The 21573-nt window shown below is 32.0% G+C and overlaps 4 protein-coding genes across 6 annotated transcripts; 3 read left to right on the top strand and 1 right to left on the bottom strand.

Annotated features, from left to right (window-relative positions):
• Window positions 1–1482: 1482 nt before the first annotated feature.
• LOC103488765 (exosome complex component RRP41 homolog) lies at window positions 1483–4937 on the top strand. Its single transcript, XM_008447656.3, has 11 exons — window positions 1483–1871; window positions 1974–2020; window positions 2113–2173; window positions 2326–2364; window positions 2448–2515; window positions 2845–2923; window positions 3002–3038; window positions 4008–4124; window positions 4287–4372; window positions 4473–4562; window positions 4738–4937. The coding sequence occupies exons 1-11, from the start codon at window positions 1818–1820 to the stop codon at window positions 4783–4785; spliced, it is 726 nt and encodes a 241-aa protein (XP_008445878.1). The 5' UTR covers window positions 1483–1817; the 3' UTR covers window positions 4786–4937.
• Window positions 4938–6058: 1121 nt separating this feature from the next.
• LOC103488767 (thioredoxin-like protein YLS8) lies at window positions 6059–8522 on the top strand. 3 transcript variants are annotated; one of them, XR_007824447.1, is made up of 4 exons: window positions 6210–6275; window positions 7266–7349; window positions 7943–8389; window positions 8426–8522. XR_007824447.1 is itself a non-coding variant. In XM_008447659.3 (2 exons), exons 1-2 carry the CDS (start codon window positions 6156–6158, stop codon window positions 8249–8251), a joined length of 429 nt encoding a protein of 142 aa, XP_008445881.1. In that variant the 5' UTR covers window positions 6059–6155; the 3' UTR covers window positions 8252–8522. The 3 variants fall into 3 exon arrangements, 1 of the variants encoding a protein (XP_008445881.1); XR_007824446.1 differs by lacking the exon at window positions 7266–7349 and having other exon boundaries at window positions 6059–6275; XM_008447659.3 differs by lacking the exon at window positions 7266–7349 and having other exon boundaries at window positions 6059–6275; window positions 7943–8522.
• LOC103488766 (chaperone protein dnaJ C76, chloroplastic) lies at window positions 8493–10503 on the bottom strand. The gene is made up of 4 exons (XM_008447658.3): window positions 9985–10503; window positions 9654–9910; window positions 9375–9558; window positions 8493–9277 (listed from the first exon to the last, which is right to left on the bottom strand). The coding sequence occupies exons 1-4, from the start codon at window positions 10312–10314 to the stop codon at window positions 8651–8653; spliced, it is 1398 nt and encodes a 465-aa protein (XP_008445880.1). The 5' UTR covers window positions 10315–10503; the 3' UTR covers window positions 8493–8650.
• Window positions 10504–15651: 5148 nt separating this feature from the next.
• On the top strand, window positions 15652–18806 carry LOC103488768 (uncharacterized). Its single transcript, XM_008447660.3, has 3 exons — window positions 15652–16230; window positions 17677–18232; window positions 18331–18806. The coding sequence occupies exons 1-3, from the start codon at window positions 15724–15726 to the stop codon at window positions 18645–18647; spliced, it is 1380 nt and encodes a 459-aa protein (XP_008445882.1). The 5' UTR covers window positions 15652–15723; the 3' UTR covers window positions 18648–18806.
• The last annotated feature ends 2767 nt before the right edge of the window (window positions 18807–21573 follow it).

Genomic DNA, 21573 nt, shown 5'->3' with positions numbered 1-21573 from the left:
GTATATATATAAAAAAAAAACTTGTATATACAAATACTAAAAAAAAACAGTTTTAAAATGCATTGTGTTTTTATTTTAAGAAGTTTTGGTAAAAAAATGTTTAAATAAAAACTCAAGTGTTAAAAAATCTTTTTCTAAGTTATTGCAAATATATTTTTAGTTTAATTATATAAATAATATTTTTTAAAATACACTTTCTTATGTTTTTTTTTCTCTTACAAAGTAATTTTATCTGCTCGTTAAACTTGGCAATAGTCATTTATGAAAATTGTAATTAAATTTATTAAATTAACAACCTAATTAACAAGATTAATTAAATCACATATCAATTTCTATAAAATATGTCATAATATAAAATTATAGAAGACGTGCATCTCTAACTAGTAATAAACTAGTTTGTATAAATTAGTGTAAGCTACAATTTGAACTATGTTTTCAAAAATGGTATTTCTTGTACCTAATATATGTATGCCAAAAAATAATAGTGAAAAAATAACTATTATGTAACATAGACTACAATATTATGTATTCCAAACACATACTATAATAATCAAAAAACTATAATAATCACATATTATAATAACTCTCCCATTAGAGAATTACAAAAAGTATATTAAGATATAAATATAGAATTATGCGATAAATGTACAAATTTCAATAGGTTTATCATTAAAGTTGAGTTGTCTACGCCAACTTAAGAAGGTGGTAGATTAAAATGCTCCTAAATTCTTAAATACTTCATTTGGTATTAAAAGTTTTAAGTTTGGCTTTGATTGAGATATTAAAGTACTGTTTCAATTTGATTTCAAGATTTGTATTTTTATTACCTCAACTTTTTACTAAACACTCAATTTCAATATTGGTACTTAATTACAAGTAGTATGACTATTATCAAAGAGATTGTAAAAATTTGAAAAATTGATGGAAGTTTATTTATTTCACTGAAAAAATAAGTGTAATAAATTTTATCTTTTAATAAATCTTTTTTGTGTGAAGTTTAAATAATTTTTTTTTAATATTTTTGATAAACATCTTTATTGTTACTGTTATTGTTATTTTTATATTTGATTTTAGCAAATTTTCGTTCTTGTAAACAAGTTGGGTTGGAGATATATTTTCAGGTTGGTTAGATTGATAACCTGAATGAATTATTTCTCAACCCATATAATATGGTTTGGGTTGGGTTGTTTGTATTGTTTTTTTTTTAATTCTTAATGTTTGTGAAGTTTAAAATTGTTCAACATTTATAAACTCAAAATTTCAAATATACACAAATTCAAGAAACTCATGATATAATCTAAACGATCACTTACAAAGTCAACATGATCGTTCAGATTTGGAGTATTTTTTCTAGTGAAGACAATCATTTAGATTTGAAATATTTTTTTTCCATTGTTAAGAGAACGATTATGTTAATCAATCAAATAAGTCAATTCAACCGTATAATATGGTTTGAGTAATTTGGATGATTAGAATATTCAAACATCCCTACTAACAACTTTGAAACGACGACAATCTTAACCAAAATTGAACCTTCAACCCTCCTACGGTTCCCTTTTTCCTAAACCCTATTTCACTACCTCCCAGACGCTGTACTCCACCTCGCCACCCCTCTGCCCGCGGCCGCCGCCGTACACTACACTCTCTGCTTCCCCAGTCCAGCCTTTCCACAAACTTACCGCTGCACCCTCCCTTTCGCACTCTCTCGTCTCTCCCAGCAATCAAAGTTACCATCTTTCTTAGAAACACAGTGATTCAGCCCCTAACCCGAACTGACCTGTACCTTTCGGGCGAAAATTGCAACGTTCTGTTCGCCAATGGAGTTTGTGACCCCCGAAGGACTTCGCCTAGACGGTCGCCGTCCCAGGGAGGTAGTTGTTTCCTTTCTCATTCTCTTGCTTGATTCTTTTTCCCTCTTGTTTGAATCATTTGCTTCTGTTCCGTTCAATTTTTACTCTGTTGTTTAATTTTAGCTGAGGGAAATGCGAGCGGAAATTGGGGCTGTTTCTAAAGCAAATGGGTATCTACTCTCACTTTTCTTCCCCTTTTAGCTTTTGAGATATCTGTATCGAATACTAAGTTACTGAATATCGTTACTTTTTTCTGAATTAGGTCTGCTCTTTTTGAGATGGGTAACACCAAAGTTCTTGCTGCTGTATATGGTCCAAGAGAGGTATAACATCTCAGCTATTATTGTATCTATCTCATTCAAAATGGCATGAATACAAGAACTTGTTGACCGCTGTATTTCTTCTATTAAATCATCTGGGTGTTTATTTGAAAACTTCTGTATGGTTGGAATGAATTATTTTGTTGTATGTGTAGGTCCAGAATAGGAGTCAACAAATGAGCAACCAAGCACTGGTTATACTTTCTTCTTGATATTCAAAGTTTCAATTCTTAATGATCGTTGGTTGTGCATTGCCTGAATCTCTGATCTCTTTCAGGTGCGTTGTGAGTACACCATGGCTAATTTCAGTACTGGAGATCGCATGAGAAAGCCCAAGGGAGACAGGTATTTTTCATTTTTTATGTGTCTCTGTTTGGTACATTTGATGATTTGATGCCATCAATGATTGTAGTTCATTCTTGGAATAGGAGTATGGTGAACATTCATATCTTAAATCATAAGAAAATTGTACCCATGAAAGGTAGCATTTAGATTATTCTCTTCTGAATATGGTCAGGGTAAAACTAGTAGTGTAGTAGTTCCCAGTTCAATGACATTGCTTAGGTCTCACCAAATAGAAGGACTTATAAACGGATGGGAAAGAAATATGTTACAGATTCATTCATATCTATTTTGTTAACCGTTGTATTAATTTATGGCATTTTTACGTTCAGGCGATCCACAGAGATATCTTTAGTTATTCGCCAGACAATGGAGGAATGCATTCTAACACATTTAATGCCTCGGTCTCAGGTTTTCTACAATAATCCAAGAGCTGCTTATCTATGATTTCAACCTTTTTCTTTCCTCATTCCTAGTTTTCGTGTGCAGATAGATATTTTTGTCCAAGTTCTTCAAGCAGATGGAGGTACGGTTAGAGTTATTGATTAAGTTTATCAGATAAAGCTCTTCAAATTATTAGAATATCAATTCTAGTTCAGATATTTCAATTGCATATTCTCTTTTATTGCCATCTTTCTGTGTATTTGTCATTTTCTTCAAATATTCCTCTTATTTTTATTCTCTTTCACGAAATAGATTCTGAAAGGTTTTTCTCTATACTCCCCCTTACAATAAGATGTTTGGAGCCTGCAACCATATTTTTGTTCACTACCCAATCACTCAGTGATTAGCCTCACTTTTGTCACCTTCTCTCCATGGCTTGTTCAATTAAAGTCTTTTTAGGCCATGCCCCTAAAAAAACTAGGCCAATGCTCTATAGGAAACTTGGTTTGAAAGATTCAAGTAGAAACAAAAATGAAGTTTGAGATATAACCTATTTCAAGCCTCAGTGTTTCACCTCCATTTTTTTTTTGTCGAAATTACAAATTTTTAAAGCCAATATGAGCGCAACTCAACAAAGGAGGCATCATTTTCATCTTTTGAGGTTGGAGATTCATATCTTCGTCGCCATGTTTATTATATTGTTTTATTTTCCTTGAAAAAATTTAAGTCCAACAGAGAAACTTTTTATCATCAATCACTGATACCTGATTTCTATCTCACATTTATGTATTTTCTGTCATCAAAGAAAGTTCTCGTTACTTTTGTATTTATTCAAAGAATACATCTTAATTTATCCATAAGCTGCAACTAGTGTTTTTTATGCCGTGCATAATATTCTGCCTTCAGTGATAGTGACTTCTTGAAGCATCTAGACTACTTGGCTTAAATGTTAGTAAAACTTGTTTTGTTTTTGAGAAATGAAACTCAATTTTCAAAAACCAAATTATTATCAAACGGGGCCTAAGCAGTGTTTTAGAAAGCTCCTTCAGGCCCCATTTGCTTTATTTTCGTGAAGAATTTTTTAGACATAACCTGGAAATTTCTTGTGTAGGTACCAGATCAGCTTGCATAAATGCTGCAACTTTGGCGCTTGCTGATGCTGGAATTCCAATGCGTGATATTGTTACTTCCTGCAGTGCTGGATACCTTAATAGCAATGCTTTGCTCGGTAATTTAGACCCCCCCGGGTAGATTTTGCTTCGGCATATTCTTATTACTCTTCTATTAATCCTCTATGTTGGACGTGAAGAACTCTCTCTCTTTTTTGTCCTTTTCCCTTCAAAATATTGCTTACAACAACTAATATGGATTGGCATTACGATATGGACAGATTTGAATTATGTAGAGGATAGTGCTGGTGGCCCTGACGTCACTGTAGGCTTTCTACCTAAGTTGGATAAAGTTACTCTTCTACAGGTTCATTAACTTCTACCTTTTCCTATTCCTATCCACCTTGACCTGTTTTGTGATTTTGTAATGACCACATTTCGCTCATCTTTACATGATCTCGGTGCAGATGGATGCTAAATTACCTATTGATGTATTTGAGGATGTGATGGAACTTGCAATTGAGGGCTGCAAAGCCATAGCTACTTACATTCGAAAAGTAAGGACTTAAAACAGTTACACGACTTCTCGTTTATTTGTCTATTCAGATTTTACTAAAAGCCATTATCGTTGAATCAGTTTTCACTATAGCAGTACAGTATTTTACATAGAAAGCGCAATATTATGATTAATGAGGTTGGATTATTCAAATTTTGTGCTGTTTTTGTGGACAGGTAATGTTGGATCATACGAAGCAACTCGAATATCATCGCGATGGATAGCCAAAAACTGTTTTGAGCACTCTTACCCATAGGAAAGAGATTTCAATTGTTTTAAGGGATAATGAAGTTATTGATGCCTCTTTTTCTCATCTCTCAGTTGTGAATTAATCTCTCTTACCCTAATCAATGTACAGAATGTGTTTTTCTCTTTCCCTTATATTTCACCAAATTTTTTTCTCTTCTTTAATTAGCATGATAGAAAGTTGAATTCATATTATCTCTTACTTATTTTGTTTTGTTCCATAAATTTCATATCAAACCCAAATTTGTATAAAAAGTAGCCTACCAAGCAATATGGCTGGTGTGATTGATTACTGACGGTCTGTTAAATTATTTAGGTTAGTATTTGATAACTTTTTCGTTTTTTTAGTATTTAATAACTATTTTGTTGTTTGCATTTTAAAATTAAGTGTAAAAACATTTCTTCTACTCCTGAATCTTTGCTCTTTAAACAAAGATAAATTTGGGAACTAAATTTATTTTTTAAATACATGCTTTTTCTAAAAGAAAATTAACTAATAATGAACCATTATTGAATACACTTAACTTTAAAAATAAAAAATAAAAAAATTAAGGATGCGTTTTGTAAACATTGTGTTATTATTATTTTAAATTTGTACATATTTGTACATCTAAAAAAATTGAATGTACAAACACTCTATATGTTAATTGCTTTTTACTCAAAAAATCAAATTAAATTTTGAAAACTTAAAATAGAATGACTCGTCTTTTTTTAAATTTTGTTAAGAATTCAGTCATAAATACGTAAATCAATGTAAAAAATGTAGAAAAAATAGAATGACTTTATTTCATTAAATCTCATTAGAATTCAACCATAAATATGTAAATCAATGAAAAAAAACGTGAAAAAAATAGATTTTGTTTTTAAAAATAAAAAACAAAATATAAAATAATTACGAAACGAATTAACAAAAATGACTATATATATTTGTGTATAGTAAGATTTGTCCTTTACATGCCAAAGTTTCTATTATCTCTAACCAAAATGAATCAAAACTTAAGTCTCGCAAAAAGTAAATGGTGTTCAAAGTGTATCTAATTGTTTAACTATAACTTATGGAGTGGTAGGCACAGGTGCACAAAATAACTGTATTATTACCCTTCAAGCTAATGGTAGAATCGGAAGGAGATACAAGATAACACGTGGAGCGATAAGATTGGAAGTATGGTAGCTTTTGGAAGTTTCCAAACTCTTCCAGAGGCTTCTTCCACTCTCGCAGTTTACCTTATAAAGATTCTTCCGTTTAAAACTCAGCGAACTTCCCTTCGTTCTTCACAGAAAGAAGAAGAAGAAGAAGAAGAAGAAGAAGGACGAGGAGGAGAGAAATTGGAGAAACTAGGGTTTGAAGATGTCGTACCTTCTACCGCATTTGCATTCAGGATGGGCTGTGGATCAAGCCATTCTCGCTGAAGAAGAACGTGTCGTCATCATCCGTTTCGGCCATGATTGGGACGACACCTGTATGCAGGTAAACCTCATTTTTCAATCCTTAACTCTTCTTCTTCTTCTACTCTCCATTTCACTTTTGTTGTGCCCATTCTGTTTGCTGATCGAAAAACCGAGGAGGAAAGAGAAAAAAAAGAATTGTTTCATTGTGGTTAAATTATTATTTTCTTTGTATTCATTCCACTTTTAGTTTTTAGTTCAAGATCACGTTTTAATTTCAATAAAAAAACACTTTTCCTAAATTCTGAACTAATAATTGTATAAATTATGTAGCTGTGTCAATTTAAACCCTTCTCTACATGACTAATATTGACTTAATTAAACTCTGAAGTTTTCATAAGTCTATTAATCTAGATCTTTCATTAGCGTTACTTTTGAAAATCATCTACCCATTCATGTTTAAATGGGTAGACTTCTTCAAATGCTAGATTTTCAAAATGGATGGTTAGGTAATTGCATGCACAATTCTCACCGAAATTTTGAATTATAGTATAAGTTCATTTATGAAAGTTTAGTGGTTTAATTGACAGTTTTACCCACGATTTTTCTAGATTCAGTGTAATAGGCGGTGTAAATTGACGCACTTAGTCTAGATTTTAATTGGCACAACATTAATATTTTTCCATCTTCGAATTGAAGAAAAAATCTCAACCAAATTTCTTTAGAAAGTAAAGGGACCAAGTTTAGTTCTAAGTTCAGTTTGCTTTATGCTCGTTTGTGTTTTACATCCAATTTTGTGCTTAATAAGTTTTAAAAACCTAAAATCCGTCTGGCTTCTATTTCCATTTCAATTTTATGTGTAATAGATTATGTAATTTTTTATTTTTCTTTTAAATTGTCTTTGATTTTTTAATATTTTCTTTAGCATTCAAGTTTAAATTTTTATTAAATATGACAATTTAAATTTGTATCTACTAGATTAATTGTTTGTTTTCAAAAATAAATTTGAATTCCCGTAGAAAATGTTATTTAACTGCGAGTTAAAATTGTTGACTAAATTACTGGTGAATAGGAATAAAACAGACCGAAGAAACCCTGGAGCCCATTTTCCGTCCTTCAACCAACCTCCTACGATTTGGGCCGAAGAGTTGTTTGTGTATATCTCTCTCTCAACTTCCTTTTTCTTCTTCTTGCTTTTACTGCAACTGAATTTATTCTTTAATGTCTTTTCATCTTTTTTTAGTTCTTCAAGTTCTGATGTCTAGGTTGGTTAATGTTTTTCTTGTTCCCCTCTTTCTTTTTGTATTTTTCTCATCTGGGTTGGAGCTTTGAACATTCACTTGCTCGAATTGATCAGACTTCTCAACTTGAACAATGAGTGATGTTTTCTTAACTTGAATAAGTGTAAAACTTCAATTTTTTAGGCAATTCTAGTGGTTCTATGTTAGATTTCATACCTTTCTCTCAGTTTCCATTTTGTTTCTATTTATCTTTTAGGACTTATTTTGTTTAACTAGGGCCCTTCTTAGAGTTGTTGAACTTTTCTTGGGTCGTATTATTCCATTTATTCTTAATGAAGGCATAGCGTTTTATTTTATTTTATTTTTTGAAAAACCTTCTTCTATTCATTTGTAATTTATCCTATCTCCTCGTTGCCTGTGTTCACTTCTCTGTTATCTTCTGTTTTAAGTATGATTCTTTATCATTTCTCGAGATGCTTGATCTGATTGATATGTTTTTTTGATGTAGATGGATGAAGTGTTGGCCTCAGTTGCGGAGACAATTAAGAACTTTGCAGTAATATACCTTGTGGATATCACAGAAGTTCCTGATTTCAACACAATGTATGAACTGTATGATCCTTCCACCGTCATGTTCTTCTTTAGGAACAAGCACATAATGATTGATCTTGGTACTGGGAACAACAATAAGATAAATTGGGCACTCAAGGATAAACAAGAGTTCATTGATATTGTTGAAACAGTTTATCGTGGAGCAAGGAAAGGACGTGGTTTAGTCATTGCACCTAAGGATTATTCAACCAAATATCGCTACTAGGACATTTTGCTGCTTGTGCAAGCTCTTATTGATTTTAGATTTAAGAAATTGCATCTAAACAATCTCTCTGTATGACATCTGCTTTGTTTGGATGGCATATAATTCTTCATGACATATGTTCTCCTATTCAAGGATTATGTTTTCTTCATGACATATGTTCTCCTATTCAAGGATTATGTAGTGGATTATAATAGTTGGTCGAAACGACCAGTGAACTACATGTCATGTATATAAAAGGGTATAATGTAAAGTTCGTTCACCTTTTCTCATACACACATGGCTTCTTAATTCTGTCATTTGTGATCACATATATGCTAGTGTTTTTCCATTTTTATTATTGTACAACTGCAGCTATACATGCAACTTGTCTTTTAAATAAATTTACTATCTGTGTAATTCTCAAGGTCTAAACTTTCTTGCAATCATTTCTACCATCCCCGTCACTGCCATTCCAATGATATACCAAGTGACGCCTGTTAGGATCACCTGCATCCAGTGACTATTAACCAACTCCAGAGCCATAGAACCTGCAGCGTGTTCCTTCAATTCATCGGCACCATCATTTCTCACCATTTGCTGAATTATAGCAGTTGCAATTATCGATATAGAAACTGGTAATATCAATCTCATGGGACTAACATGAACACCACTACTAACATCAGAACCGAGGTCTCTTGATTGCTTTGTAGGTTTGGTCTCCACACTAGGCTTTGAGATTGGGTTGTTTGGACATTGAGTTGAAGCTGGAAGTGCAAAGGTGGTTGGAACCCAATAATCATCTCTGGATAGGTATTTTGTTGTAATTCTATTTCTGCCTTCTGCTTTTTCCCTGATTTGTTTCCTTGCAGTAACAGCAGCCTGAAGTTTGTTGATTTCGGGTGTGAATTTGCTGGCACTGCGTGTCAGGCTTTGGCTTTGTTTCGATCCAGGTCCAACTGGTGTTGCTGTCTGCCAAAATAGCCAATTTGAGATTGATCTGATAGCCTGAATTGCAGCCAACTGTCCTTCGCTATCAAAGGTTGCTCCCTGTAAAACCAATCATACAACTCGATGATCTCAGTAAGCCATTAAAGAAGGTGCCATCAATTACTGAACTATTGCCATTACTATATCTAAGTATAACCTTGGATTGCTCTTTTGTAGCTTTCTCCATAGCCTCATTGAACCTGATTTGGAACTTCTTCACGTCAGTGAAGATGTTTGACACTCGTTCGCCAGCTGTGTTCCCCATTCCAACTCTTACGTTCCCACGTGGTTGCTTCGACATTAAGAACTCCAAGGCTGCCAAGTCTGTCCTTTCCACCATGCTGTGTTGAATTTACCGAGAAAAAAGAGAAACTTATAAACTAATCAGGAGAGAGAGACAGGAATTCTGAAATCGAAATATAACAACACAACTCACGAAATGCAGTCAACTGGGCAAGCTTCAATAGCCTCCATGACTTTATATTCAGGATCAGCCCATTGAGCCACAACTCTTGCTCTCCCATACACAGATTCAACAGCAAAAGTTTTCCCAGCAAATAAAGCACATTTCAAGCAGCCAATACATTTCACTTCATCCACAAAAACCGCCCGTTGTTCGCTTTCTGACCCCAACCACACTGAATAAACTGGCTTCCCTGTGTAACCTCGAAGTTCTGCCATTTTTGCTTGCTCCTGTGGACATAATTCTCACGTCAAAAACCATAGTTTACCGAAACCAATTAAAATAGTGTGCTACCCATTCTGACCTTATCATAAGCCAGCCTAGAACTAGGATCTGATAGAACAGAATATGCTTCATTAAGAATGATGGCCATGTCATGGCCAGCAGGACCGGCGATGTCGGGGTGACAGTGTTTTTGGAGTGCACGGTAGGCCGCCTTAATCCGTGATGGATTGGAGGTGTTGTCGATGCCGAGAAGATCATAAAGATCAAAGTCTGTGATAGAAGAAGCTGCCTTGCAGGACAAAGTGTTGGCATGAAGCTTTCTGGAAGTTGAAGGGTTGTATGATCCTAACTTTCTTTGAATTGGATATTGTTTTGTGGGTGTGTACAGAGGAAGCCAGGAGGCACTCATTCTTTCTAGTTTTTTCAAAAGGATAAGAGAAGAGAGAAGCGAGAAGAGAGAAGAGAGAAGAGACAGTTGTGTGAGATAGTCCTAAAAAGTGGCAAGGAAGATATTTTAAATAATTAGACAAGATGAAGTGAGATATTTTGCTTGCATCATGTGAGAAAGTTCCAAGTGGGGGAGCACCATTGACGAGGGATTTTGGTGGGTGCTTGTTTAGAATGACTTTGGCACCGATACAAATTATATTTTAGGACAAAAAGGAAAGGAAAAAGTTTTGTCAAGTGATTGTGCAAAGGCAAGGCCCAACGATTAGGTCTAAGCCCATGAACGCCGGAGTCTATTCCTTAGAAATAGGAAATGAAGAGAATCCGTGGAAATAGCAAATTTGAGGATAAAAAAAAGAAAATTTGACGATAGAAAAAAGAAAAATAATAAACTGTTGTATTATTTTTATTTTAATTTATGGTAAAACTAACCGTTATAAATATATTTTCACTCTTTTTGGTTCAAAATTACACCTCCAGATATGACAATTGTTTATGTACAAATATCACAAAAAATTATGATAATTATTTCAACAATTCCTAAACATACCCACTTATGATAATTATTAACTAAATCAAAAAATTATTATATTATTTCAACAATTCCTAAACATGTGTCATTAGTCTCGATATTCCCTAATTATCACGATAAAAATCAACAAATTAACGAAAAATAACTTAAATGTTCAATTTTTTATTTTTTGGATTATAGATTCAAAATTGGATCACTTTCTAAAATCTAGGCAAAGTAATACAATAATTAATTATTATAATAAAAATTTAAAAATTAACGAAAAAGAATTTCAAATATTCAATTTTTCATTTTTCGAATTATAGGTTCAAAATTGAATCTCTCGTAAAATCATGTCAAAGATAATGCAATAATTAATTGTTAGGATAAATATTAAAAAAATAAACAAAAAAGAATTTTAAAGATTCAATTTTTTTAAGAACATAGTACCGATGGCTCTCTAAAATCATGCCAAATAAAAATCAGTTAAGTTTAAATTCAAAATACAATGCAATAATTAATTATTATGATAAAAGTTAACTAATTAATGAAGACTAAATTAAAAGATTTAATTGGAAACAACGGTGGAAAGCTACCTTAACAATCAACCGAAACGGAGGAAAGAAAGGAGATGGGCGCGCGAACGAATAGGGAAAAAAATCCAAAAAATACCTCACTGATTTGAAAACGAACAAAAGGTTGAAGAACAAACAAACGTAACGGTTGAATACTTGAACGAATGTCGGTGGAAAGCGATCTTAAAAGTCACTGAAACAGAGGAAAGAATGGAGATGGTCAGGCGAACGAAAGTTTGAAGCAATGGAGATGCTAATCGAAATGCTAATCGAAGACTTGAAGAAACGAAGATGATAAAGGAACAAAGATATGAAGGAAAGGAGATGGCACAAAAACATTCTAGGGTTTTCAAAAGTGGAGGAGTAAATGCAGATGTGAAGTGGTTGCATGCATAAGATGTGATATGTTGCAAAAGATGTTTTGTTATTTTATCAATTTAAAAATAAAATTGTCATTTATCTAAAGTAAACCTCTAATTTTGTTATTCTTCTTGTCAGCTTGACAATCAAAGTCTAAGTCTAATTAGGTTCGTGTAATAGTTGGGTCCAGCTCATTAAATAACATCCCTGCAATTTTTGGGCTACAATCTGATAGAAAATAATAGCAAATCAATCTTACTCAATTTAGACCATATATTTTAGGGTCGATAAGAAGAATAGTAAAATAGTAGGTTTACCTCGTATAAATGACAAATTTATTTTTAAATTGACAAAAATAGCAAAACAGAAAAATATCTAATGTATTAAATAAAAAATATAAATTCAATAGATTCATATTTTTTATATTTTATAATATTTATCAAAACTTAGGGCTATCATCTAAAATTTGAATTCAAATCGCTATTAAACATATCTATTAAGAATTATATAAATAAATTGTTAATTAATTAATTTAAATCCTAAGAATCTAAAATTTGGTAGAAATTACAACGTTGTTGGTGCAATCTTTTCCAGCAAGAAAATATCTTTATTCGTATCATTTTTTTAACTTATATTCGTATGAGAAGAATTACCCTTTATAAGGGTATTATCGGGCAAAAAAAGTAAAAAATAAAAAAAAATATGACGATTTTGGTATAAATCAAATTATTTTTGGGATCGGCTATTTTTTGTGGTTGCTAGTTTTCTTATCTATTTTATTGAGTAGTCCTTGAGCGAATTGCACAACAAATTGAAATTTGTACGCTTAAAAGAATAGATAAAATAACCTAAACTTCAAAGCAATAAGAACAATGCTAAACCAAGTTACCTAAACTTAAAAGCAGTAAGAACAATACTAAACTCAGTTCAGTGAGGGGTACATTCAGCTGTTTGCAATGCTCAAAGATGAACTACTCTTACTGAGAGAAAATAAAAATGCTGTTGAATCACTCTCCTGCAATAGCTTTTTTACTTTTTAATGGAGAAAAAATACATACTACAGCCAAGAAAAAACTCTCCAAACAATCAATATTTTTCTTCTTCTTGATGTGGAAGACACTCATGGCAGAGAGCAGAAAAGAAGAAAAATATCACCACTGCCTTCCTCACTACTTTTTTTCCCTCTCTTTTACATTTCTTATTTACGGCAACGGCTCACAGGCCCATGAGGCTGTTTTCTTTTTTTCTCTTTATTTTTCAGTTATTTTAGAGGGCATTTTGTTTTGGGTTAAAAAAAAAAAACTTAACAATCTCCAACTTGGAGACTAAACAGGCAACATGTCTCTCCCCTGTCATGGTAGCGACTTCTTTTTACTCGTGAAGAAGTCCAACTGAAGTTGTGCACAACTTCAGTTTATGGAATGATTTTGGTATACATATCTGCTAGATCCTGACACCCTAAAATCTTTTCAAGCATCCGAAAGAATGTCATTTTTCAAAACTGATCGAATAAAACGGTAGCTCATCTGTATGTGTTTCTTTCTTGAATGAAACATTGGATTATTGGCTAAATGAAGAGCACTTTAACCGTCACAATGCAAATTTTCTTTTTCCAATTTCAAGCCAAGTTCTTATAAGAAAGATGGCGAAGTCATATCATCTCTTTATTTGCCTTAGTTACTCTCAGCCTCTATAGTAGAAGGAGCCATTATCTTCTGCAGTTTGAAAACCCAACTAATACCAATATTATTGATCTGCATCACATATCATATATATCTACATCCACACATTACCCTACAGTTTGAAGTCTGACTTTTGAAAGTGCAAAGCATAGTCAGTTGTCTCTCTCAGATATCTTAAGATCTACTTCACAGCCTCTTCAGTTCTGCTTTCTTTGGATTATTACTCATATATTTGTTGACTAGCTAAAGAGAGAGGAAAGCAAGACAACGAGACAGAGGGGAGCAAGAGAGCAAAGAGCAAGATTAACCATTTTCCGTGCTCGCGAGGATTTTGAAGAAGAAAGCAAATGCAAATTGATAATTTTACATATACATGACACCAGCAAAGGGTCAACTGAGACAATGGTTTTAAAAACAAATGAGGCTTTGTCATTTTAGGCTCCAAAATGAGTCAACAATGTCATATTTCCAAAAAACCAAGCCACACTCTTCACGAAGGTAGGACGTGGAGAAATGAGAAGAATAGTATATGAAAAACAATTACCGCGTCTCTAACTCTAAAAGGGAATACCCCCAGAAAGATCTCAACCTCATCAAAAACCAATATGATGGGAGTCGGTTCCTTAGTAGTGAAGTCAAATTCATAGAATCAAATAAGTACTGTTCAAAGTGCAAAGGTTTTAGATGAAAACTTTTGGTGGTATAACTTAACTTTAGAATGAAGTACTCTAACTAAAGTATGAAAATGGCCATTGGGAAACTACATAGAAAAGCAGACAAAAAGACAACACCCATTTTTGGACATTTCACTAAATTACAAATTAAAATGCTCTTTCTCCAACATACACAAATATATATATATATATTGATATTATTGCCGACTTTACGTTGTTGGATGTCTATGGAATTACCCAAACACATGCCTTTGCCTTTGCCTTTCCTATCCTCTCGTTCAAACCTTACTACCTCACTTCTAATAATGTATTGAGTATAATTAGATGTTCCAAACAAATCAACATCCAAAATTTCAACATCTTATTTTATTTTTTCCTTTTTCTTAATAAATTGAATTTTAAGAAATTTGAATCACACAAAATCATATATATTAGTTGAGTTACTTTTATTATATAATTTGTTTGACTTAAAATCATATATACATATATAAAGTTAATTCTCACTTATCATCATTTAAAGATAGGACATATTATAACAATGTTCTGAATCATTTTATAAATATAAATAGTAAATATAAAAAAAACTATTAAAATAAACTAAAATATTTATAAAATATCTCAGTTAATTTATGATTAACCATGATAGATCAAAATAGGCTAATATCGATATCTATTTGTATCATGATAAACACCGATAATAGTTTATTACAACTAGATTGAGATATATTTGCTATATTTATAAACATTTTGAAAAAGTTTATTGTTTAAAATAATTTCCTATCAAACATATAAAATCAGGGTTTTTATCTTTCTTTACTCAATTGAAACAAGTATGTTGTATTTGTAGAGATCTATAAACACTTAACCATTTTCGGTAACCTAACAATATCATCCTTACATGTCTTAAATACTTATTAGCATGTTTTTTCATCATTCACATGCATTCCAATATAGAATTGCTTCAAGCTCTCAAAATCCCTCTCAAATTTGGACGTTACATGTCCACTAGCTTCAAGCTTGGTTTGTGACAACGTGTGACAAAGCTTTATTTCTAATAAGATTTTCGGAATGAGAGATGAGGTTACCTACAAATACTAAAGAATAAAACTTAAAGATTAAATAGTTTTATTTATATATAAAGTTGAGGGGCTGATGCTAAATCAATCTATTGGTGGTGACCATTTATATCTTATAATTTGATACTTAGTAGAAGATGATTGCAAGAAATATGAGTAGAATTGAAGATAATAGGAGTATGAAAGGATAAAGATTGAAGCCACATATCTATTGTTTTTATATATTAATTGATCTATGATGGTAAAATTAAAATCTTCGAGCTTTTAAATGTAACGTGTGAGTGATTTGAACTTTACAGCAGATGTTATGTGCAATGTATTTTTAACTCAATAAAGACAAATATGTTCCGACATAAGTTTAGCCAATGATTCATATATTAATATTTCTTCTCAATCCTCTCTCTATATATAATACAATTTCCTTCAAATTCCTTTGATCTCCATCACTTCAAAACCTCTCTCTATTCTATTTCAGAATTCTCAAACCCTTTCAATGGCCGCAAACGGCTTAGACTTGACCTATGCCTATAGATCAAGAAAACCCATTTCTTCAACTCCCTCTCTTCTAAATTCCTTTTTCATGTCCACCGTCAATGTCGCCGCCAACTCTCTCGTCTCCGTCGCCTCTAATGCTAAGAACGAACTTTCCGGCCGGAAATGGCGACCCGCCGACCACTTCCGGTTCATGCTTATGCTTACTTCTTGGTTTACGGTTTGGGTTTTGAGAATTGTCATGGATTGGTTCCCTGTTGCTCTCGCCCCTTCTCGCCGCCTTTTAACTCATTTCTGTGGCGGTGGCGGCGGTGGTGGGTGTACAAGTTCGGCGCCTTTGCTGTTGACGGCACCACCTTCTTCTGAGTCGTCGTTGTCGTTGTCGTCATCGATGTCGGCGTTGGGCTCTTCGGCTTTGGATCCTCTTTCTAAATTGGATTTGGTTCCTTTTGAAAGTATCGATTTTGTTGCTTCCTCCGTTAATCCTCTCACCCGAGCTCTCTCTCAAGTAAGCTTTTTCTTTCTTCCTTTTCATTATTATTATTGTACTTTTTGTATCAATTAAATATATCAAACATTAATTATTAATTTCCTTATACTAAAATACAATTAAGCAAATTTTAAATGGTCTGATCCAAATTTCTTCACATTTATTTTTTTAAACTAAGGTTTTACAAGTTTTCCCTATTTAGTAAGTTTCCTTTTGAATGAATGTCGGTTCATCTTGTCTCTATTTCATGCCACTTCATTTTTGGATTCCTTTTTTTTCTTCTTTTTGTCTATAGTAAAATGTCACAAAATGTCTCCCATATAATCTAATCTTAATTTAAGATAATGACGTGTAACAAGATTCAATCAAACTATATCACTTTGATGTATTTTTTTTTTTTATTTGTTGTAATTAAATGAACCAATATGATTTGATCTTCTAGTTAATTAGTAGGGAAAATATTAAAAAAAAAAATTTAAAAATATCACACTATAATATTTCAAAAGGATTTAATATTAATTCTTGGGATTATAAAGAATAGTTTAGATTGGGTGTTTAAGAAAACTCCAAAAGAAAAATTTACCATAGAGATCAATTTAATTAAGGGATTGAAATGGACCATTAATAATTGAACACAAAGTTTTGCTTGACCACCAAGTTTAATTCTCTTGATATAATCCGACCGGAATGGGATGAAAATGTGGGCGATGCGGCGGCCTGAATGCTACTCGTTACGCCACGTGTCATGTCCGAGGCGGCACTGGGATGACGTGTCAGTTGTTTATTTTTTGTTGTTTGCGGTTGCGGCGACGTGGATTCACCTTCGAGAACTTCGGTCCACGTGGTTTGGGAATATTCTGTGTCTTCTTCTTCTGGGAAATTATAAGAAATTGTTTTTTAGACAATATCAAAATTTATCCATGTAGACCATCGACTATGATAAATCTTATTATTTTAAAATACAGAAAAAATAAAATCTAAAAACATGAGATTACATTAAAATATAAATGAACGAGAATGTTAATTTAAATCTTTTAACTTTTGAAGTAGTTAAATACTAATATCCATATCAATTTGAAGCTTAGCCTTTACAAAGTATTTCTCTTTTGGTTAAGTCCTAATAAGACTATATGCTCCAAAATTTGAACTTAAAAATTTGTTCTGTTTTGTTTTAATCTTACATAGATTAGATTAGAATAAATTAAAAATATTTTAGTTTTGTTGGGGTTTATTTGAAATTTAAAAAAAAGTTGCCAACGAGAATATTTTACCAAGTTATACTTAATAAAGCTCTAAAATATAGAAATATATTTATAAGATAACAAGTTTTCAAATTATAGATCTCTATCATTATTTGCTTATACTTTTGTATAAAATTTTGTTCTATATTTGAAGACATTTTTTTTTTTCAGTTTAGTCCACTTTTGGTGCCTTTTAAAAAATAAATTGAAATGAACGGTGCAGATCTTGGCGATCCTGAACGAGATGCCGGCGAGTTGCCAGAAGTACCAATTCACAATGGCAATGGCAGAGAAGATCATGGAAGAAAACGCCAGAAGCGGCCAAATCGAGCTTCTACAAGTAAACCGAGCCGCCCTCTCCGCCGCCTTTGCTCGAACCTCCTCATTTCTCTATGACTCGCTCCATCGGACCCGACAAACCGAACAACGAATCAGAGCCGGTACGTGGCCGTCACGGATCATCGCCGCCCTCCCATTCTCAGCCTACGTCACTCCGTACCTCAAATTTCTGGATCTGGCCGTCAGTGCCGTGGGCGCAATCGTCCCGAAGGCGGAGCCGTTGAACGGTAGGAGATCGGAGAGGGGAATCGTGGAGGGGGAGTACGGTGGCGAGGTAGTGGCGGAGAAGCTGGGGCAGGAGTTGGTATGGATGGCGGAGAAGCTAGGGGAGTATGGGGCGGCGGATGAGGCTATGGTGCAATGGAGCTTTGCCGGCGGCTTGGCCTCCGCTTCCGTTGCTTGTAACCCTAGAATCCAGTGGTGCTTCGTCAAGATCTCAGGTAATAACAACAACAACAACAATAATAAGACATTAACTTTATAAAATGTTCATCGAGAGCTGTCCATACTGATTTAAATTTATATGATGAAAAACCAGCGATGCTGTTTAAAGAGCTAACGAGCAAAGAAATGGAGAAGATGGTAAGACCGGAAGTAAAATTCAGAATGCTATCACTATGGCTGCCGTTGCTATGCCACGCTCGAAACGGATTCACCTTTCCAGCTCTAATGAGGTTCGAGAAAGACGAGACCGAAAGAGCTGTGAATCACATTATTGGAACCTTATCACCCATAGATCAAGAACTCATCTTAACAAATTGGCTCCAGGATTACGCAATTTCCGCCTCCGAATGGCCAAATCTTCAGCCCTCTTATGACCGCTGGTGTAATTCCACTCGATTACTAGCCGCCTGAATCTGATCGGCCGTCGAGGTCTCCAAATTATGGCTTGTTTTTGTAAGGACTTCTCTTAGCTTTGAATTAGGGATTTTGGATATTAATTATGTAATACATGTTGGGTGGTATTTTGGTTTTATTTGTATGATTCAATAAAATGCACTTAATTTTAGTTGAGATTAATTTAGCTATTACGAAATAATTACGAATTCTTCACTTTTGAGATTGTGATGTTAATTAATGTCTTAATTACTAGGGTTATATGTTCTTACTATTCTTATGTTTTAGAAAAATGTTCTAACCCGCCATTATCGTCATCGTCATGTCCCTTCGTAGTTCATGAAGATGATAAGTGTTTTTTTTTCCAACAAAAGAAATAAGATGAAAAGCACGATTGATTGAATGTAATAAAGATAAAGATTCTTTCCAATAGCATATTTATGTTTTATGTATAAGCCAAGTAGGATGTGTGTTTGATAACTATGTTTGTGGTTAAAGTATCACTTTCATTTTTATATTTCAAAGCTTGTTTAGATTTTGTTCATATAATTTTAGTTAGAAAAATTTTCTTTTTCCATACTCTCTCTTTCTTTTCTTCTTCTCTTTTTAGGTCGTTGAAAAGATCGTGTACAAAGAATAAACGATCGTATACTAAAAGAATTAGAAAAAATAGTTTAGTCAAGTCTGAACGATTGTGTACTAAAGAATGTTGAAAAAATAAATGATTTTGTATCTCAGAATCTTGAAAAAAATTCGTTCAGTCAAATCTAAATACTGTGTACCAAATTTGAAACGTATAGCCAAATCTAAATACGGTGTACCAAATTTTGAAACGTGTAGCTAAATCTAAATACTGTGTACCAAATTTTGAAACGTGTAGCCAAATCTAAATACTGAAACGTGAAAACAAATCTAAACGATCATGTAATCAAATTAAATGATAGAAATTAAAAAAATAAATCATTTAGATTTGGCTAATTGAAGAATGAATCGTAATTTGACTCCAAATTTGGTTGATAGATAATTTTGGTATTTTTCAATATGGGTCTATGAGATTTTTTCATTTTCGAAATTGTTTTATACAACATATCTTTAATTATTTAATTTTAATCTTTATATTTTCAGTAAGTTATGATTTATTATTGATTGTTTCTTATAAAATATTTGAACTCACGAAAATTCATGGACACTAACGATTTCTTAAAAAACGAATTAAACATTGACTTAGATGGTGAATAATATACTTTTAAAAAGTAAATAGTTACATTATAATAATAAAAAACAAAAATGTTGTTTACTTGAAAAAAAAATTTGACTAATTCTAGGTTGCTATAGCATATCTAAAAGATTTATCAATCAATCTGAATAATTAAAGTTGTTCGAATCCAATCTAGCTCAAATTTGTTGGTGAGACAACTAAAAGTTGAGTTAATATTAAATTGAAATAACTAAAGATTGAAGCTCAAATATTAAAAATCCGAAGTTTAGAAAATTAGCGAGATATAACTTCAAGCTCTAAAAACCTAAAATTCCATATATGGAAGCTCCAAAGAACCTAACTTTTCTAAAGTATTAAAAACCTAGAGGTTGAAGAAAGCTTTGAGAAGTAGGAAATTATATATATATATATATATATTATTAGTAAAATATCTTTGGGGAAAAATAAAGAATTTTTCTATTAATTAAATTGGACCAATAATCAATGACTATAAAGTCGATGTGAAGAGAACAATTCTAGAGATATTTAAAGGGAATAGATATAGAAAAATGGATTCCAATAATAGATAGTATTGTATATCAAATAATTTAAATAATAAGTTATACAACTTATTGTTAGTATTTATATTTATATCAGTGGTTAGATGATGATTTCTTTTTAATAATTTCTAAGATGTTAATGTCCCACCCTCCAATTTTAAGTATATAATTGATATATATATATATTCATCTCAATAAATTTGGTTATGTATATGTTTTCTTCTTTTTCTCTCCTATTGGTTATCCTCAAAATTAATGATCTATATGTCTCTCTTTTTGCTTATTAAACTTTAATGACATGTTGTTTAACATACAATCAACTACTAACGTATAACATTGATGAAACATTATATATATATATATATATATTTAAGAATTAATTAAGCCATGAGATTGTTTGTTGAACCCAATAATATTTTCTTTCTTTCTTATTATAGAGAGCCAATGAAAGAGAGAGAGGTGATGGATTGTAGATAAACAACAATTCACAATTTAATTAACTTATAGTTAACCATTTCTGTTCATATATTTCCAAATAAATTAACTATACCCTTGTTTAAATCTTTAATTTAAAAAGAAAATCTTCTAAAATATATACAATATTTTAATAAATAAATGAAAATGAAAATGAAAAAGAAAAAGAAAACAAAAACATTTTAATTCTTGTACCATATTCTATCGTTGCTGCATGTAAAAATCATACGTATTTAATTATAGTTCCATATAAAACCAAACAATACCAATTGTTTTTTAAAAATTACAATTATAATAATCTATCTATAGTAAACAAAAATAACTTTATTATTTTCTATTTCTAATTTTCAAATTCTATTTTAAAGTTTTGTTTATTAAAAACAAAAACCATTGGATAATAATGATTTTGTGTTTTTGAAAAACAAAATGAGCTTCTTTTTTTCTTTTTCTTCATAAGTCTAAAAACAAAATTCTTGTTAAAAAAACGAAGAAAAAGTAAATTAGTTATCAAATATGTTCGTTTTTTAAAAATCAAATTTAACGAGTTAGCAAAACTTATACTTTAACGAGTAGATTTTGCACATAAACATGACTATAATCCCATGTACTTAATTTTATTTTCGATCATTAAAGTTAGTATATAAGTTAACAAATGTTAAATAGGACATATAAATTACAACATTGAACTTCATCACAAAATATATTATCTAAA

This window comes from Cucumis melo, chromosome 10, assembly GCF_025177605.1.
Source record: "Cucumis melo cultivar AY chromosome 10, USDA_Cmelo_AY_1.0, whole genome shotgun sequence".
Classification (NCBI taxonomy): Eukaryota; Viridiplantae; Streptophyta; class Magnoliopsida; order Cucurbitales; family Cucurbitaceae; genus Cucumis; species Cucumis melo.
This window is presented reverse-complemented; position numbering and strand designations above follow the sequence as displayed.

What these genes read in the sequence shown, in the direction of transcription:
- LOC103488765 (XM_008447656.3), top strand. Translation starts at nt 1,818, where the DNA reads ATGGAGTTTGTGACCCCCGAAGGACTTCGCCTAGACGGTCGCCGTCCC. An exon ending in ATTTAATGCCTCGGTCTCAG is followed by an intron (nt 2,924 to 3,001) that starts GTTTTCTACAAT and finishes TTTCGTGTGCAG; the next exon opens with ATAGATATTTTTGTCCAAGT. An exon ending in TAGCTACTTACATTCGAAAA is followed by an intron (nt 4,563 to 4,737) that starts GTAAGGACTTAA and finishes TTTTGTGGACAG; the next exon opens with GTAATGTTGGATCATACGAA.
- LOC103488767 (XM_008447659.3), top strand. Translation starts at nt 6,156, where the DNA reads ATGTCGTACCTTCTACCGCATTTGCATTCAGGATGGGCTGTGGATCAA. An exon ending in GGGACGACACCTGTATGCAG is followed by an intron (nt 6,276 to 7,942) that starts GTAAACCTCATT and finishes TTTTTGATGTAG; the next exon opens with ATGGATGAAGTGTTGGCCTC.
- LOC103488766 (XM_008447658.3), bottom strand. Translation starts at nt 10,314, where the DNA reads ATGAGTGCCTCCTGGCTTCCTCTGTACACACCCACAAAACAATATCCA. An exon ending in CTAGGCTGGCTTATGATAAG is followed by an intron (nt 9,911 to 9,984) that starts GTCAGAATGGGT and finishes TTATGTCCACAG; the next exon opens with GAGCAAGCAAAAATGGCAGA. An exon ending in CTACAAAAGAGCAATCCAAG is followed by an intron (nt 9,278 to 9,374) that starts GTTATACTTAGA and finishes TTGGTTTTACAG; the next exon opens with GGAGCAACCTTTGATAGCGA.
- LOC103488768 (XM_008447660.3), top strand. Translation starts at nt 15,724, where the DNA reads ATGGCCGCAAACGGCTTAGACTTGACCTATGCCTATAGATCAAGAAAA. An exon ending in TCACCCGAGCTCTCTCTCAA is followed by an intron (nt 16,231 to 17,676) that starts GTAAGCTTTTTC and finishes TGAACGGTGCAG; the next exon opens with ATCTTGGCGATCCTGAACGA. An exon ending in GTGCTTCGTCAAGATCTCAG is followed by an intron (nt 18,233 to 18,330) that starts GTAATAACAACA and finishes ATGAAAAACCAG; the next exon opens with CGATGCTGTTTAAAGAGCTA.